Below are 18,722 nucleotides of genomic sequence, written 5' to 3' on the forward strand. Positions count from 1 at the left end.
ACCACTATCCAGCACCTCTAAGCGCTATGCGTTGTAAAGGTATGCGTGGTAAAAACCGCGTTGTAAAGGTATGCGTGGTAAAAGTATGCGTTGTAACGTCATACATCCACTGCACCACGCGGTATTAATGTTTTTGTCAGTTGTAAATTTCATAAATGCTATTTTGCACATCTAATCAGGACAAAATTGCACTATTTCCATTGCACTACTCTGTCTCACCCTATTCCTCTCTCAATATATCCTCTACCTCCACTCTCTGACTCATCCCAAACCTCATTCCACTACTATGACCTCCAAAATAACCCTTTCTAGACTCTTCCCTCCTCTACCCCTCCTGGATCACCCCAAACCTCATTTTGTTACTGTGATCTCCCAAACAACCCTTTCTAAATTCTTCCATCATATAATCCTCCTTTGACTCATCTCAAACCTCAGTTTACTACTAGGATCTCTCTAATTCCTTTCTAGAGATGCTTGTCTCCTCCACCTCTCCTTTTTACTTATCCCAAACTTCATCTTACTACTATGATCTCCCGAATAACACTTTCAAGATTCTTCCCTCTTCTGTCCATGCATTATCCTATTCAATCCAACTAACACACACATGTAGACCACTCAAATGAACTCATATTTCCCTATACTAATCTACGACTAATCCTTTTGGGTTCTGGAGTAACTTGCTACTTGCAGAAAAGCACTTTGAAACCTCGTCTGGGGTAGTAAGCGCTATATAAATAGAATTACAATGACCTCTTGTAATACCGGGTAAAAAGATGGCAACATAAATAGCCACATGAAATTTAGCAAATTAGCACCAAAGACACCTAAACAAGTCACTGGGCACATACACTGCCACATATCAGAACTGAATATTAAACTGAACTGTGCCCCTTCTTTTGCAGTTCCAGTGACGAAGCCTGTGATTCGAAGTGAGCCCACCTCCGGGGCTGTGGAGTATGTAGGAAACATCACCTTGGTGTGCTCAGTTCGGAATGGGACCCGGGTCTCCTACCAGTGGCTGAAGAATGGGCAACCCCTACATGCCAGCCCCAGCTACACCTTCTCACCAAACAATGACACACTTTTCATCGCACCTGTCATGAAAGAGGACGTTGGTAATTACAGCTGCTTGGCATGGAACCCTGTCAGCGAGATGGAGAGCGAGCCGCTCACACCAACCATCTTTTGTGAGTAGGAAATATTTATGTTGTACTTCATGTTCAGGCACTGGGGTGATGCTCTGTGGTGAGATTCCTGAGTTCCTCAGTGCTCAAAAGGCTGGTTTCTTTTCCGAGCTGCGTAAAACAAACAGTTCATGCTCATTACAAAGACTTCTTTATTAAAACTGAAAATAAGTCTCACATGTATACTGTGCCATTACATATTTTTAATCAAGAGTCCAACTACACCCTTTTGTTTTCTTCAACATATTCATATCCAGCCCCAGCTGAAATTCCAGCTATCCAAATGCCAATGGTTTGGATACGGCTAAGGGGCACATGTACGACTATTTTTAGCAGTCGCAAATGAAGATTTGGCCCGCTTGCGACCACTAAAACGGCTATTGCCAAGTACCAACCCTATTTTGCAAACAGTATTACCAACTTGCAAAATAGAGCTTGCGAGTCGCAATGAGGAAAGGGTGTGCCAAGGGCATCCCTTCCTAATAGCGAGTCGCAGGGGGATGTACGATTGCTTTACGACCGGAATGTGGTCGCAAAACAATTGCAGTTTACCGCCTACTTCAAGTAGGTGGTAGGCCAGTCGCAAATGGGAAGGGGTCCCGAGGGAGCCTCTTCCCCTTTGTGAATGGTAGCGAAAACATACACCACAGCCTACTCTTAAAAAATGAAAAGGAAATTTTTGTTTTCTTTGTTAAATGCATCCCATTTTCCTTTTGGGAAAACGGACTGCATTCAAGCAAAACATTGCTTTATTTAAAAGGGAATCACAGACATGGTGGTCTGCTGACCCCAGCAGGCCACCATCCCTGTGATAACAGGCCATTCACAAAGGGTCACAAATAGCGATCTACCTCATGAATATCAATGAGGTAGGTCATTTGCGAGCCCATTGGGAATCGCTACATTTTATCTTGCGACTTGCAAACTATGAGTCGCTAAATTAAATGGTCATACATGTGGCCCCAAGTTCCTCCAGTATATGGAATTTGATAAATGATGAAAAGCTATCGTCTCTATTGGGTTTTGTGTTGGTGTTTTTCAAATCAAATCAAATCAAATAACACTTTATTCGATTAATTAAAATCATAAAAGTAATGACAATAGTACATTTCTGTTTAAAAATACAATAAAACCAATTTCATCATCAATGAGCATCGAATTCATAAAAGTTACAATACAAAAGATAAAAAATTCAGTAGCAGTAGAATTCTAATCATTCCACAGTCTCTAATGCCGCTAGTCTATTAGCTTTTTTTCGGACCGCAGCCACCAGGAAACATTCAACCCCGTAAATCACCTGTGTACTACCCAGGAGTTGTAGGTATATTAATGTGGGCCTTGCTTGTATAAACCCTGCTTCTCTAAGAAGTGGTACCAGAAACTGTTTCCTAATATCGGCATAGTGGTCACAGAACATAATAAAATGCATCAAAGTCTGGCTTGAAAAGTTATCACAACTGCATGGGATTGATGACTCAGGTCTACCCCCAAACTGGAAAATGGCCCAGAGAGAAATGGGCAATATTAAGCCTAAATCGGATTAAAAGGTGACGGTGGAAAGGAATTGATACAGTCCTAAGATATGGTTCAAGGAGTGGTGATGTCTTCAGAACAAAATTAGCTCTGACAGTAGGTTTTTGCAATTCTACCATCTCCCGTTCTTGCTCCACCCGACTTAAGAAATTAAACTTAATCCGCTCTAAGTCACACTTTTGTAGCAAATTAGGCGATGAATACAGTTCCGGTCGACCCAGTTTGCAGAAGGTGTTTCTGACATAAACTAGCCAGGGTATTTTTATTAAAGTTGTCTAGCGCCATACAGTCTTTTAAGATGGAATGATTTAAGGTGATCTCACTATTGAGCCAGATTTTAATCCAACAAATCAGAGGGGCCAACTGTATAAGGTCCGTAATAAACCTCAGACCTAGCTCTGAGTGCAGGGAAAATACAGGAGTAGATTGAGGGACTACTAATAGTGACCTTAAAAACTTGTTTTCGATGATCTGTATTTTGCCTGACGAGACATAGCCCCAAAGTGAGGCACCATACAGTGCAATAGACAAACATTTAGATTTATATACTGTTAAAAGGGCTTCTATGGGCCTCGAGCCCAAACGCTTCGCAAAACCCAGGAGGGCAGAAGATGCACTTGCAACAGCTAAACTCTTAGCATTTAGTTGAGGGGTCCAAGTACCCTTTTCGTCAAAAATGACGCCTAAATATGGAAAAAACGGGACCCTGGATATCACGGCCCCATTACAGGTGAAGGATTTTATTTTTTGTGCCTTACGACGTTTGCCTGCCACCATAACGTGAGACTTTTTTACTGTTTACCTGTAGGTCCAGGGACCCCATAAAACTACCAAAGGCGTCCAAGAGTCTCTGCAGTCCCAGTCCCGTGCGGGCTAGTAGAACCGCGTCATCCGCATAAAGAAGGACCGGGACTGCAGAGTCTCCCACACGCGGGACATCCAAGGTAGCCCCCTCTAGGTGTTCAGCCAAGGAATTAATATATAGAGTAAACAACAGGGGTGCCAAAATGCACCCCTGCCTGACACCACGCTTGGAGTTAAAATAACTGGTGCAACCCCCCTCTTTGTTAACTCTAATTGTTGCTTGGAGACCTTGGTGAAGGGTCGCTAGAAAGGTAACCAGGGAGGGATCGAAGCCTAAGTTAAATAAAATCAACCACAATTTTGCCCAGTTTACCAAGTCGAAGGCCGATGAAAGGTCCATAAAACCCACATAAAGCATACCGTCCTTCGCCTGGGTGTATTTACTTATAAGAATCTGGAGGTTAAGGCACTGATCTAAAGTTCCTCTCTTTGCCCTAAACCCATACTGTAGGTTGGAGAGGACTCCCCTTTCTTCTAGGTAATCTTCCATTTTATGCAGGATGACTCTGCCCAAGATTTTAACGGCAGAGTCAATTAAGGAGATGGGCCTATAACAGGAGGGGTCACTCCGCAAACCTTTTTTAAACACGGGAATTATAGTCGATGTTGCCCAGGATGATGGAAATCCACTGCTACTCAATGAATTAAAAACATTTGTAAGAATCTTTGCCCAGAGTTTTGGGAGGGTCCTATAAAGGTCTGCTGGGACTCCGTCTGGCCCTGGAGCCTTATTTTTTTATGTCTCTTCTATCGCCCTTTGAACCTCAGCCATCTCGAAGTGTAGGGGATGGTCTAAGCTCAATGGGTTGTGATCCGTGACTGTTACGGGTGAACACTCCTCAGTATCATAAATCCTACTGAAGTGTGAAACCCATAAATTGTCAGGGATCACACAGTCCAATACCGTGTTATCATCCCCACTAAAGAAAGGGTGATTTATTGTGGCCCAAAATTTACTGCTGTCCTTCCGGATATCTATAGAGATCAGATTGTTCCAGGCCTCCTCTTTGATGGCCCTTTTCCTACAGGATATGGCCAGCTTATATGCTTTTTTCATCACTGAAATGAGCTCTCTATTCCGAGGTTTTAGTTTTAAGGCCTGCAAGAGATCCGTGTGTGCTTTAGAGCATTTGGCATCAAACCACCTGGGGTGATTGAACCCTTTCTGCCTAGAATTGATTTTTAAATCCTTGTTAATTCTGGTGCAAATGGCAACATAGGCACCGATGATGTTGTTACCGGTAGCTGTGTTGTCTGAACAAACTGCAAAGTCCAGCTCGGCATTAACAAGGTGATCCGACATGAAAGTATCTGGGACGACCTTGGTCCAATTTAGTCTCCTGGCCTGGGCCTTGGGGGTCAGGGTGTTAGTAGATACAGTGTTTAAATCTCGTCTAATTATTACATCCCCAAGGTCCAGAGCCAGAACAAGGGGATTATTATCACTGAAAATAGAAACTACTAATTCGTATGAAATTACCTTTGCTATCAGTCTTACTGATACAAAGATAAAATCTTACAGTGTCTGAGTTTCTCCCTTTAAAGGTCGGAACCCTATCCTCCCCCCTAAAACCATCTACCTCAAACAGGTTCATGGTGGCTAATAGTCCCTCAAGAGCTTCCCCCTTTGGACTATGCTCGAAATGTGTGGAGATGGAACCAACGGGCCCCGTCACCTGTTCTGCCATACAATCCCAGCTGCACGGATGAATGTTAAAATCTCCCATCAAAATGGTGTCGAATGCAGTGTTATGTGAGGATTTATATTCCTCTAAAAAACCTTCTAAAGAGTTAAGATGTAGGTTGCACTGGTCCTTCTCCATGGCATTGTAAAAATTGATCAAAAGGGTAGTAAAATGATTTGGGCCTATCCATTCCAGAATTAGTATGTTGGCTGAGGGCAGCTCAAGCTGTTTGAAGGAACCACCTAACTTGCGTGAAATAAGCGTAAGCAGTCCTCCTTTGGGTCTACCCCCTAGCCCTGGGACTGCCTTAACGGCAAAACTAGAATACCCATCAAGGCAAAAACTGTTTTCTGTGTCCCAGGTCTCCTGAAAGGCGATAATGACGTGTTGTGTGACAACATTTCTCCATCTCTCATCAGCACATTTATTTTTTAATTCTGCTATATTCCAACTAAGGAATTTACGCATAGAGGAATGGGCTGGCGCCTTACAACCACCTAGATACACTTGTTCAGTTTTGTTTAGTCAATCATTAACGTCCATGTGAGAGAGAGGTGCAAACCTATTTGATAAAATTAAATATGTAGACCTAAGATTAGAAGAGGTACCCATCGTAAATTGGGGATGTTGGCTCCCTCCCTCCTTCCTCAATGATGTCTGTTGAGCTTGGTAGGAGTTATTTTTGGTAATGGCCATTTCGGGGTGGGGGCCTCTAAGATTATGGGCTACTAACCTAGAAACTTGGGGTGTATTTATGTTGGTAACAGCTGTGTCAAAATGGGGAAGTGTGTTTATTTGGGCATCTAGTCTAAGAGGGCCTCTATTTGACTGGGGTACCGGGGGTAGAAATAGCCCAGGGGAGAGGTCTAATACCAGGACCCACCGTTTCTGATCCGTCCCAGAACAATCTGTCAGCCATGTTTGGGCAATTAAAATTTATTACCACACAATCGCCGGGCATACATTTGGTTCTCCTCCCTACCCACCCAACCCGTCTAGCAGAAATAACGTGCGAGGTAATGTCAGCTCCTCCGCTGCTAAGTTGGGAACACCATATTTTAGCTTTCCTCAGTAGGTCAAAATCGGTTTCCACTGCCCCTATATTTATTTGAGGCACCCCAGTTAGAACTGCTACTAGGGGCACCGCATCGGGTGGGAGGTTTAAAGTAGGGCCCCGGATAGAGGTAAGCTTTGTATGGCCTAGGACAGGTTTAAGACCTGCTAACCCAACTCCTTCCTTTAAAGAGGATTCTGTAGAGCTGGTCTGCTGCCCACTATGACTATTCTCCTCCCTAGTCCCCAGCTTCTCTACGCTTAGGGTTGCGCTGTTGGTAGCTACACAGTTAGAGTTTCTGCAGTTTCTAATTGAACAGTCTGTGAGTTGAGGCTCTCCCGTGCCTCTCGCGACTCTACTACCCTAGGATGTTGTGCCCTGTATTCCATTATAAAACGATCAATATGGTTACATTTATTTAAAAGGCTGGCCACACAGGAGTTTAGAGTATCCACAATGTCTTTGCCAATGTTCACAAGGACCGGCTCCAGCCGTGATTCGAATAAGTGTTCCACCAAGTCTGCCAAGTGGTCCGGGAGTCGTATTTCAGGGGGTGCATTATCTGAGGGCAAGCTAACGTTATTGTGCTTTTGTTTTTTTTTAGAGTACCTTCGTTTCCCCCTTACCCCTTCATGTCCAATACAGTCTTGACCCTGAGTGTGCACCTCATTATCCTGTTCAGGAGCCCCAGACCCATCTAGATTGTCCTGAGCAATCTGTGGCGGTTTCACAATCACTACAATAGGTTCAAGTGAAGTCGGGGGGGCAGGCTCCAAATGTGGTGCGTCACCCGAGACTTTCTGGGAGATAGATACAACGTCCAAACCCAGTTCTTTCTCGGCATTGGCAATTTCTGCACTGAGAACCCCTACTGCCGATGTGAGGTAAGATATTATGGACTCGGATTTCCTGGGGACTTTAGCTTTCTTACCTTCACCTTCCACGGTATTATGTTTTCGTTTCCCCATTTCCACAACCAAGAGGGGTGGCCCGGTCCGGTCTCTGCTGGCCCCTGATGGCCACAGATGGCCCGCCCTCTGCCCGGGCTCCGCACGGCGCCGTCCGCGCGCGTCCCGCGTGGCGGCAGGCTCCCCTCACACTTGTAGCGCCTCCGGGCGCAGGGATGCCATCACAGGTGGTGCGCCTGCGGCCGGGGCAGCTGGGGGATGTAGTTCCCGCTGCGTCCGGACTGTCAGGAATGTAGCCAGCAGCCGTTGCCCTCACTGCGCTGGAAGGGAAGAGGAGATGTCGTTTCCCCTGAGTTTATTGCAGCAAGCCGTTCCCCTCATGGCGCGTGTCTCTGGTCAGTGCCCCACGAGCTCGCTCGGCGCCCCTCACACTTGTAGCACCTCCGGGCGCAGGGATGCCGTCACAGGTGGTGCGCTGGCGGCCGGGGCAGCTGGGGGATGTAGTTCCCGCTGCGACCGGACCGTCAGGAATGTAGCCAGCAGCCGTTGCCCTCACGGCGCGGGAAGGGAAGAGGAGATGTCGTTTCCCCTGAGTTTATTGCAGCAAGCCGTTCCCCTCACGGCGCGTGTCTCTAGTCAGTGCCCCACCAGCTCGCTCGGCGCCCCTCACACTTGTAGCGCCTTCGGGCGCCGGGATGCCGTCACAGGTGATGCGCCGGCGGCTGGCGGCTGGGGCAGCTGGGGGATGTAGTTCCCGCTGCGACCGGACCGTCAGGAATGTAGCCAGCAGCCGTTGCCCTCACGGCGCGGGAAGGGAAGAGGAGATGTAGTTTCTCCTGAGTTTATTGCAGCAAGCCGTTCCCCTCAAGGGGAGGCATGCCCCTTGTTTTCTGCTGAACATGTGTAATCCAATATTAAAAAAAATATGTGTCACATCTAACCTAATTTTCATTGTAATAAAAAAAACAGAGTTATAAAATAGGCCTGTAAAATGCTACATTTGTCAATTAATTCTGTACAAAACAGAAACACTTGTGAGAAACTTGTGGTTGCTGCTTGAGTAGGGGTTTACCTCACTCAACCCGTAATTTAATTTCTTACTCGCACCATGACTAGTTATGGAAATCTACTAGTAAAATAGGCTAAATACAGTGAGAAGGTAAGGAAGCAAAGCACCAAATTCCAAAACCTTGATATAACAAGCATTTGCAATACAATAGGTCTCGCATTGCTGAAAGTTTGAGTTATTGGCATTACATTATTCTTTGTAGCAGCAATAGTTCAAATTTTCAGTATTTGCGAGACCTATTGCATTGCAAATGCTTGTTATTCCCATATCTAAAATGCTGATGTGGGCAATTAATTGCCAGCAATGCCTGCTGCGGCAGGTTGTAAGACTGTTTGATCCAATAGCGATTACCATGGTTTAATTAAGTTTGAGTACAGGCACATGATTGAGGTCACACTAACTAAAACAGAACTAACTACTAACCTTGAAACCATACAAGTGGGGAGAGGATGTGGCGTAATGGCCAGGGATGCCAACTTCGGAGCTGGGGAACCAGGGTCGAGACTAGACGTAGGCTCAGCATCCTGTGATTCTGGTCAAATCACTTAATCTCCCAGTGCCAACAAAAAATGAATGTGTCCTTAACTGGTGCTCATGAAAAGTGATCCAATACTTTTGGGTCGTGTTCGCATCACAAGCACCAATTTTGAGGCTTAAGTGCCGGTGCCTAGCACCAGGAACCACTGGTTCAAATTAAGCACTGATTGCCACTGATAAGCCAGATTGTGAGGGCTTTTGCACACTCAAAGTGCCCCCTCCTTTTACTGATATCTGGACCTTGTAACACCACCATCCCACTACATTTAAACATTGCTGCCAAAGATGGAGCAGGCACAGCATCACACTCACGCTTAGGCACAGAGAGGCTAGGCAGCTTTGCAGGCAAAGGTGACTTTACCGGGAGAAGACATTAGTAAGTAAGATTCTTATAAACACACTGACACAGGCAGAGTCACTGATACGCTTAAGGGCACACAGACAAATGTTACACCTCCTATGAAAATTGTGAGACCAATTAGCATTGCCAATGCTTGTTCACATTGCCATTTATACAATTTCTAGATCAGAATGGCAGTTGCCTTGCTTCTTTGTCCCATGACTAGATGGCACAGCACTCTAATAATAATGATGGTATTGTTTACGTATCTGGGATCCAGGTTCATGTGAGAGGCATTCTCATTGGGATGCTCTGTCCAGTGGTCCAGGTTAAATTGCTGTCAAAATATGTGCAAGGAAACATGTGAACCTCCACAACTTGATTCTAAAATGTCTGTAGTGTTTTACTATGCACAGGGAACACACTACACATTAAACTTATGGGCATTACCTTGATAATTTTTTAACTGAGCTTCCATGATCACTGTACCACTGGAACCAAGCTGCACAGAACTGGAGAGCCTCAGCCATGGCGAAACCGATCATGAGTTGTTTGTGTTTCGTTTCAGAGAGGATCTGGCCTGTCAGTTTGGCTGGACTGTTCCTAGTGGAGCATGGTCAAGACTGATCTGCTCATGTCTGAATCCAAACTGAGGCAGCACTGTGTGCAAAATATTGATGGATTGGATGGGGCCCTAACTTAGGGGTAGGATAGGATCGAGGACGGACTTGAGTCCGTCCGCGACCCCAGAGGAGGAGGAGGGAACGTCCGCATGGGCTGTGGCGTTCCCTCCGTTCAGATTAGCATGTGACCGCCAGGGTGGCGGTCACATCCTCTATCTTTAACATTGCGGCGGGTGCAGCTTCAAGCTGCACCCGCCTCAATGTTAAAAATCCATGCATCGCAGTTGCGTGCACAAAGCGGCAGGCACCGTGCGCTGCCTGCTGCTTCGTGCACGCAAATGCAGGGGGGTACCATAGGTACCCCCCATGTGCACCCCCCAACCCCCTTCACCCAGGGGGCCCGCAACGGGCCCCCGAAGTGAAGGTCCGTATGCTTTCCCACAGCGGAAAGGCCGCCGCGGAAAAGCATACATTTTACACCCTCCTAATATGGCTGGCGGTGTCTGATAGACACCGCCAGCCATGTTAAAGCTTTTCCGCCGCGGTCGGAAGGCGACCGCGGCGGAAAAGCTGCGGACAGATTTCAAGACCCACCGCCATCCTAATATGGCGGTAGGTCTTTTGAGGCTCCGCAGCGGTGGCTTCCGCTGGCCCGGAGGAAGCGGGAAAACCGCGATCCTAATCTACCCCTTATTACCAGTGGCTGAGATCAATTCAAGCACATCATCTATCACTTTTTTGTACACTTCAGTATTTTTAACTGAGGACACCCTCCCACTAGCCCTTATGACTCTGTTACCTTCATGCATTTTAGACATTTACAGTCAGGGTTAAACCTGAATATTTCTGACTTCATTATACAAGACATGTAGACTTGTGCTGTCAACAATCTACATGCTAAAGTGAGCGACCCTATCTCCTTGGGGCAAGCATTGATGATGAGCAGCATACAGTAAACATATTGTTCAATGACCGGTTTCAGTGGCTGTGAGGGGTCTCTTCTATACGCGTAGAAGCTAAAGGCTGCTCAAGATATTTATTTTCTTTGTGTGGGTGTGTGTTGTAAACGTTTTGTGACTGCAATAACAGGATCTAACTATCCAATCCCCTAGTAGAATCATTACTTAAGAGAATGAACTTCTGTGTTCCCCCAAATATTAGACACTTTGCAGTCTGGGAGATTTAGATTCTTGTGTCCCAATGAGTTACTAAGTGGAACATACCCCCGTCTCTTTAGCCCTCTTCACTCCCCTTTCTATTCACAAGGATAGGGGATGAACAAAACAAAGTCACTCTTCTGTCAAGAACATACCACTTTCCTTCAAGTCTCTGAAAATTCATATTTGTGTCAACAATGAACAGCTTCAATATTTTAGTCTCTTAAAAAAAGTGATCCAGGGCTAAGTGTGATTTAGAAGATGAAGATACATCCTTCTTGGCTTGCTTTACTACACCAGCAACCAAAGTTTTGGGAGATTGCATTGGAAGCAGTAGTAGAGTTAATTGCACATCATTGTGACCATCCATCCTTGAAAGGTTAAAGCTTCCAGCAGGAAAATCATTCATTGCAAGAGATTGTTACTTTATAGGCGCTGAGGCCGACATTTAGAAACAAAATGAAGAGTTCTTGTTAATTTACTAATGCTTGTGTCCTTCTTAGTTATTCCAAAAGCTAATACTTTTGCTGTGGATAAAATGTAAAAATGACGATTGTTTAAATACAACAAAGATCCTCACTCAAGCGAGAGCAATGGGTCTCCAATTAGCATCTTGGTCTATAGAAGTCTTTTCTTCAATAAGAGGTGCCTCTTTATTAAAATGTTACCCCTTAATAACTAAGAAATATCGCATATTTGCCGACTGCCTGCCTTTAGGGGATTTGATCTCCCCACGTGTTGGCATTGTGGACACAGTATATTTCAAAAGTACTCGATTTAAGACCTTAAAGGTCTTTCATCTCATTAGGGGTTTCCTCGTGCGCATATTCCCGGGCAAAACTCGGTTTATTCAAATTACGTATTTAGGGTATAATCCTAACCTACCCCTCATTGTTCATGAGTGTTTTTGGGACAGCTAGGAAAAGGACAGACTCCTGATTATCGGTCAAGTGTTTGAGGGGGAAGTCCTCATCTCTTTTGAAAATTTGAAGCAGTAGTTTTCTCTCCCTCATACCTGCTTCCGTAGATAGTGGTAGTAACTAAGTAAGACGTGCGACATTTAATTTCTACTCTCAACAAAGGCGAGATTATCTGTTTGGACAACCTCTTCCTGGTGTTGGTTATGAAAGCTGCAGTGAAGAGAAACATTGGTCTGGTTTATGAGGCAATTTACCTCTCCTCTCGCACTCATGCGGTTGATCCCTTCGAGCTGCGGGCTGAAAAATGGAGTAAGCTCTTGAAATACGAGCAACAGTTGGCGACTTGAGGCTTAATAATCTTCTGGTGCAAACGGTCTTGAATGTGCCACGTATAAAGGTCCATCATATCAAATACATTACCGATTTTTACTACACTCCCTACTGCCTTTGGGCTTGGTTGGGGCCGATGTGGTTCATGTCTTCACTTCATTTTCTACCCTTCATTTCCTATGGGCATTTGTATTTGGAAAAAATAATAGTATTTCAAATGTATCAGAAAAAACAAATACCTAAATACAAGACATTTAATAGTCATTTAATTACTGGCTTTAGTCCCACATCACCACTGTCATTCACGTCAAGAGAATGAGCAACCACCTCTGGGCCATTTATATCCACAAAATGGTGAGCACGATCAAACAGGCGCTGGAGAGAGTGGCGAGAGACTCAAATAAGCAGAGAACTGCTTTCCCAACTGGTGAAAATCACACCTGCCACCTCCTCATCAGCTCCAGCTTCAAGTCCCTCCTAAGTTGACAGCAACTTGAAGAATGATGTGCTGCATCTTACAATGGTGCCTGTATTGCCATGGAGCTCAAACTAAGGTAGCTGTCATCTCTGGCGCCAAACCATGCACCCTATTTACCCCATCTTGTCTAGTAAAGAAACATGAATAATTTATTTTCATGTAGCACATTTGTCATTGTTCAAACAACTACAAGTAGTGGCTAGGTAAACTACTTCGTACCTCTCACACCTCTCCGAGTTAACATTTTGATGCACTCCCTAAATAGTATCCGCCGCTCACTGAGGCCTCTGCATAGCAGACAAGCATAAAATTACAAGTTTAGTGGTGCATCGAAAGAAAAAGTCCAATCATAATGCCTGAAGTTCTTCTGTCTTCTATCGATTGTCTAGCAAAGATGCCATAAAACATGAGGCTGTTTTTACCTGATAACCCAAGATGGCCACCAAGGTCTCCAAATACCATGAGAGTTCAAGGATTCTTCCAAATTGTAATTTCATTGTTGTGTTCCGTTTCGTAGTGCGTTCTCAACAAGTGCAAAGCCTCCATTATAATGACAGCCCCCAAACCACTTTGCAATGCCTTACCATTGTCAGGGCTACTAGGATTATGCAGTAAAGCATATGGCACAATCTATGTGACTATTATTTCAATTTGTTTGCGCTAGAGATATGTTTTGTGAAATCTGCAAGTTATGTGGCAAAGGCAATCACACAAATCCAGTGACAATCACCACTGTCTATTGTTTTATCAAAAATGTATTCATAAAAGGTCATCTAAATATTTTAACTCGAATCAGTGCCCATTGTTTACTACACTTTGAAGAAAACAGCGTTTTCCCACTAAGGCCCAGATGTAGGAGGCCATTTACCGACCGGTAACGGCCGATTTCGGCCGTTACCGACCGGTAAATGGGTATTTGGGATGTAGGGGCATTATTTTACAGATGCGGTAAAATTACCGAATCGGTAAATTTACCGATTCTGTAAAATACTGAATCGGTATTTTTACCGATTCGGTAACGGCCAGATGTAGGTGGGACTCTTCAGAGTCCCTAAAGCCTTACAGATTTGGTATTTTACCACCCAATCCAATTGGGTGGTAAAATACCGAATCCAGGTGTGCATGCACATGTGTGCATGCACACCTAGCCATGTGACAGACAGAAATGCCCTTAGGGCATGTCTGTGTGCCACATGGCACACATGCCCGTCTTTGGGGTGCTAGAGGGTGTCACAGTGACACCCCCTGCACCCTTGCTGAAATCGGTATTTACCGAATCGGTAAATACCGATTCGGTATTGCCCATGGATTCCTATGGGCTTCAAGGCCCATAGGAATCAATGGGCATTACCGAATCGGTATTTACAGAATCGGTAAATACCGAATCTTAATGATTCGGTATTTACCGATTCTGAACCACCTACATACCCCCCCCTCTATTTTACCACTTCTTAAATACCGAATCAGTAAAATTCGGTATTTAAGAAGTGGTAAAATAGAATTACCTACATCTAGCCCTAAGTACCACAAGATTAAGCATGTAAAAAACAAAATACATAACAGGTGACATAATATGATCTAGTATTGCCATCTAGGTGTTCTAGTGACATTTACGAACCACATGGCCTTCGGCCCCAAGGTTGAAGATTTCACAGGAACCTTTTGATGGCAAATGTATTGGACCATATTATATGACTACACATTAATACTCTATACTATGTATCATATATGGACATATATGTATGTATCAATAAAAAAACAAAGATTAAAGATAAGTTATAGTTAGGAAAACATAATTAGTTATTTATATAGAAAACCAGTTTACACTAAATTACCTATAACTCACCCCTCTACCATGCACAGTGTTCTCATAAATTATGTAATTTGAGATGTCATGAGTCTTATTATGGATGCTATCATTTAAAAAGCTGTAAGTGATGCAAGATGAAAAGGGAATAAGGAGTACATGGGGAAGGTGCAAGTTATAGTTAATGCAGAGTGGATAGCGAGTTGACAACACTGTGTACGCAGATGCGCGAGGTGTAGTACGTTTTGGGAAGGGCAGAAATTAGAACTTTAAGTTATAACTATGACTTTAGGTTATAGCTATAACTTTAGAATTTCCAAGGTTTTTGTAGTTTAAGTTGGTTTTTAGATGCAAATAATTAATTAGGTTTTTCTAACTATAACTTATCCTCAGCCTTGATTGTTGTCATTTAATTTTCAATGTTGTTTTTATAGGTGCTAAAATGTGTTTCAAATCATGTAATGTTAAATGTCATAATTTCTTTTTTTGTTTGGGGTGCCAGGATACTTTCACGTAGAGTGGAGTAATGGAATAGAGTTGAGTAGTGTGTCAGAGTCTAAAGTGGAGTTAAGTGGCATAGAGGGAGTTGCATAGAGAGGAGTAGAGTGGCAAAGAGTGGAGTAGAGTGTTGTAGAGTGGAGCAGCAAAGAGGGGAGTAGAGTGAAGGGATGTAGAGTGGAGTAGAGTGTGGTAGAGTGGAGTTGAGTGGAGTGGTGTAGGGTGGTGTGTTGTAGAGTGTCATGGCGAAGAGTTAAGAGGCACAGAGTGAAGTGCCATAGAGTTGAGTGCTGTAGAGTGGAATGTCAGAGTGGAGTGGTGTGTCATCGAGTTGAGTGGAGTGGCATAGAGGGAAGTGCGTGTCTCAGAGTGGAGTGGCATGTCATAGAGTGGAGATGTGTGTCATAGAGCGGAGTAGCATGGAGTGTCGTGGAGTTGAGTGGCGTGTTGTAGGTTGGAGTGGCCTGTTGTAGATTGGAGTGGCATGTTGTAGATTGGAGAGGCGTGTCTTAGATTGGAGTGGCGGGTCGTGGACTGGAGTGGCATGTCGTAGATTAAAGTGGCATGTCGTAGATTGGAGTGGCGTGTCATAGATTGGAGTGGCGTGTAGTGGAGTGGAGTGGCATGTCATAGAGTGGAGTAGAGTGGCATACAGCAGAAGGGCATAGCATAGAGTAGAGTGTTAAAGAGTGGAGTGTTATACACTGGAGTGTCATAGAGTGGATTGTCTTAGAGTGTATTAGAGTGGAGTTACATAGAGTGTGGTAGAGTGAAGTGGCATAGAGTGGAGTGGCCTAGAGAGCATAGAGTGGAGCAGTGTGTCATAGAGTAGAGTGGAGTAAAGTGACATGGAGTGGAATAGAGCGAGTTGCGCAGAGTCATAGTGGAGTAGTAGCGCGTCATACAGTGGCATAGAGAGGAGTAGAGTGTTGTGGAGTGTCATAGAGCAAAGGGATGTAGATTGCCATAGAGTGGAGTAGAATGTTGTAGAGTGGAGTGGCATAGAGTGGTGTAGATGGAGTGGCATTGAGTGGAGTGTTGGAGAGTGTCGTGCCGTAGAGTGTCGGGGCATAGAGTATTGTGGCATGAAGTGGAGTGGTGTGGAGTGGTGTAGAGCGGAGTCGCATAGAGTGGAGCGGTGTTGAGTGGAGTGGTGTAGAGTGGAATGGAGCTGAGTGTCATAGAGTATAGTGGAGTGGCGAGCCAATGAGAAGAGTGGATTAGTGTGGCATGTCATAAAATAGAGTCGAGTCACGTGGTGTAAAGCGGTGTGGCATGTGGTAGAGTGGAGTGGCCTACAGTGTAGTGGAATATCATACAGGAGAGAGTGAAGTGGCATTTCATAGAGTGCCGTACACTGGACTAAAGTGGTGTGGAGTGGAGGAGCATAGAATGGAGTAGCGTTTTGTAGAGTGGAGTGGCATATCATATAGCGAGGGGTGTAGAGTGGAGGGGTGTAAAATGGAGGGGGGTAGAGTGGAGGGGTGTAGAGTTTCCTAGAGTTTCTTAGGGTGGAGGGCCATAGAGTTAAGTGGCTTATCATAGAGTGGAGTGGCATGTCATAGAGTGGAGTGGCATAGAGTGGATTGGCATAGGGTGTCATGGAGTGGGGTGGCGTAGAGTTTTTCCGTCTGTCCTCGTACTGAAGCAAGTTATTGCAGCAATGGCAGCGGTGGGTGCTATTGCCTTGGCAGCTTCATCCGCCATTGAATTCCCTTCATCGTGAACGCTAACATGTTAATGACTGAATGTATGTGTTGGACTTGACCCTTCTGGCAGGTTTACCCCTAAACTTTTTGCTTTTTAATTGTGACTTGGTGTTAGTGATTTTTGGCTTCTGCGCACTTTTCCACTGTGTCCCAGGGTAAAGTGCGTGCGTGTAGTCAGGTTGGCCTGCCCTCCCATAGGAATGCATGGGGAATGTATGTGTCCATGTTAGTTCCTGATGTGTGGGGAGTGCAGGCTCGAGTTTGGTATGTGCGAACTCGTGAGAGTGAATGCTGCGCGATGTGGTGTGCGGCGTGATTGTGTCTAGTGTGGAAGTGCCACTTCTAGAAGTTGGCATGTCTGTATAAATAATGTTAATTGGCTGTCGGGCTTGTGATTGGCTGGAGCTGTCTGGTGAGCCTGGCTCCAGGAGTCAGGATGGGTCTGCCCCAGTGGTGAGTGGAGAGATCTGCATGATTAATGTGAGGGAAGGGTGCACCTGGGACCTGAATAGGGTTGGGCTTTCTCCACACAATGCTGGCTCCGCCCCCTGTGGTGCGTCTGATGACCCTAGCCTGACTAGTGAATAGGAAGAGTGGCAGAGCACAACAGAGTGCTCCAAAACCAGCTGCGACTGGTTTTTCCCCTCACCCTGAAGCCAGACAAAGGGTTTCTGTGTATAAAAAGGGGCTGTGTCCCCTTGCAAGATGTTCTGTTCCTGATCCAAGTTTGAGGGGGGCCTGCTGCTTCTGGGTGCCAGGAGGACCACCACTAGGGGACTGCCTCCCTGCCTGGAGGGCCCTGTGAGCTGGCCCCTGGGCCCAGCCTTTGCCCCCCCATCAGCCTTCCTGAGGACTGCTCCAAAACGTTTGCTTGCCAAGCGCCTGGGGAGCGCTTTATTTACACTGTCCTGGGAGCGCTTTGGTTGTCCTTTTCTAGGGGGCCTGTGTTTCTGACCCCCTCCAGAAGAAGTGGAGCGTGAGGGGGCTTTTGCAGCGCTGTGCTGCCTTTCCTCGAGAGGGAATCCCAGGCGTAGGGATTCCCTCCCTCCTCTCGCACCTCGCGGGTGCCCACCCCGCTCATTTCCGTAGTTTGTGTCCCCAGCGGAAGCCCACCCCGCCAGGGACCTTGTGCCAGCATTTTTACCCTAGCGGGTGCCCACCCCGCTTTTTATTTCCGTTTACGAGGGAGCCTACCCCTCGTCTAACTGTATCACTACCGCGGCCAGGGATTGCCGGAAGTCAGGAAGCGTATTGCGTGCCGTGGGGCAGGACTTCCGGTTTCCCGAAGGAAGCCCCGCGCCCACGTAATCCCCCGGAGGCAGAGAGAGGACCTCGCCGCGTCAGCACCCGGGACTCCCGAGAGCGAGGGAGAGCCCCGGGGTACTCAGAGAAGCGCTGGGTCAAGGCAGCCCAGTCGAGGGAATCCCGCCGGCAGCCGGAGCACGGCCGGAAGAAGATTGGAGCTGCCCGGCGTGGAGGATCAGCCCGGCAGAGGAGAGAGAGCGGAGACGTTGCCCATAGAGCCCGGTGAGTGGGGCTCGGTCTTCGGAGGTTGGGGGAGGTGTTGGGGCCAGAGGCCGGTGTCCGGCACCCCTCCTACCGGTACTTACTCCTACATGGGGCAGCTGCTGATTCAGAGCCTGAGAGGCTCCAACGACAGGGGCAACCGTTTATTTAGAGCTTGAGAGACTCTGTAGGAGGGATTCCGTTCTCCTACAGAACTGTGCATAGAGATTTGGAACCTCAGTGAATTAGGGTGGCCCAAAACTCACCTCAGTACCCAAAATCCCCTTACCGAGCTAGCTACAGTGTTTCATTGGTCATAACAAACTCTCAATGTTTAGACAAACCAGAACATGAACTTAGAATACCTCAGGTAACGTGGAACACATGAGCACTCTTTTGTTATACAATCATTTCAAACCAGAACGTGGAGTCAAAGAGGACACGTGAACATTTGAAATATTTATTTACTAATGCAGTGTTCTCAAACGCAGTATCTTAGATAATATAAGCAAACATATTT

At 45.8% G+C, this 18,722-nt stretch overlaps 1 protein-coding gene across 1 annotated transcript in view; it reads left to right on the forward strand.

Annotated features, from left to right (window-relative positions):
* HEPACAM2 (HEPACAM family member 2) overlaps positions 1-18,722 on the forward strand; it is a 497,170-nt gene that overhangs the window by 110,996 nt on the left and 367,452 nt on the right. The window contains exon 3 of the mRNA XM_078663656.1: positions 903-1,187. Coding sequence (XP_078519782.1) covers positions 903-1,187 — 285 coding nt within the window. The remainder of the gene's footprint in view (positions 1-902; positions 1,188-18,722) is intronic.

Source organism: Lissotriton helveticus, chromosome 10 (assembly GCF_964261635.1).
Source record: "Lissotriton helveticus chromosome 10, aLisHel1.1, whole genome shotgun sequence".
Classification (NCBI taxonomy): Eukaryota; Metazoa; Chordata; class Amphibia; order Caudata; family Salamandridae; genus Lissotriton; species Lissotriton helveticus.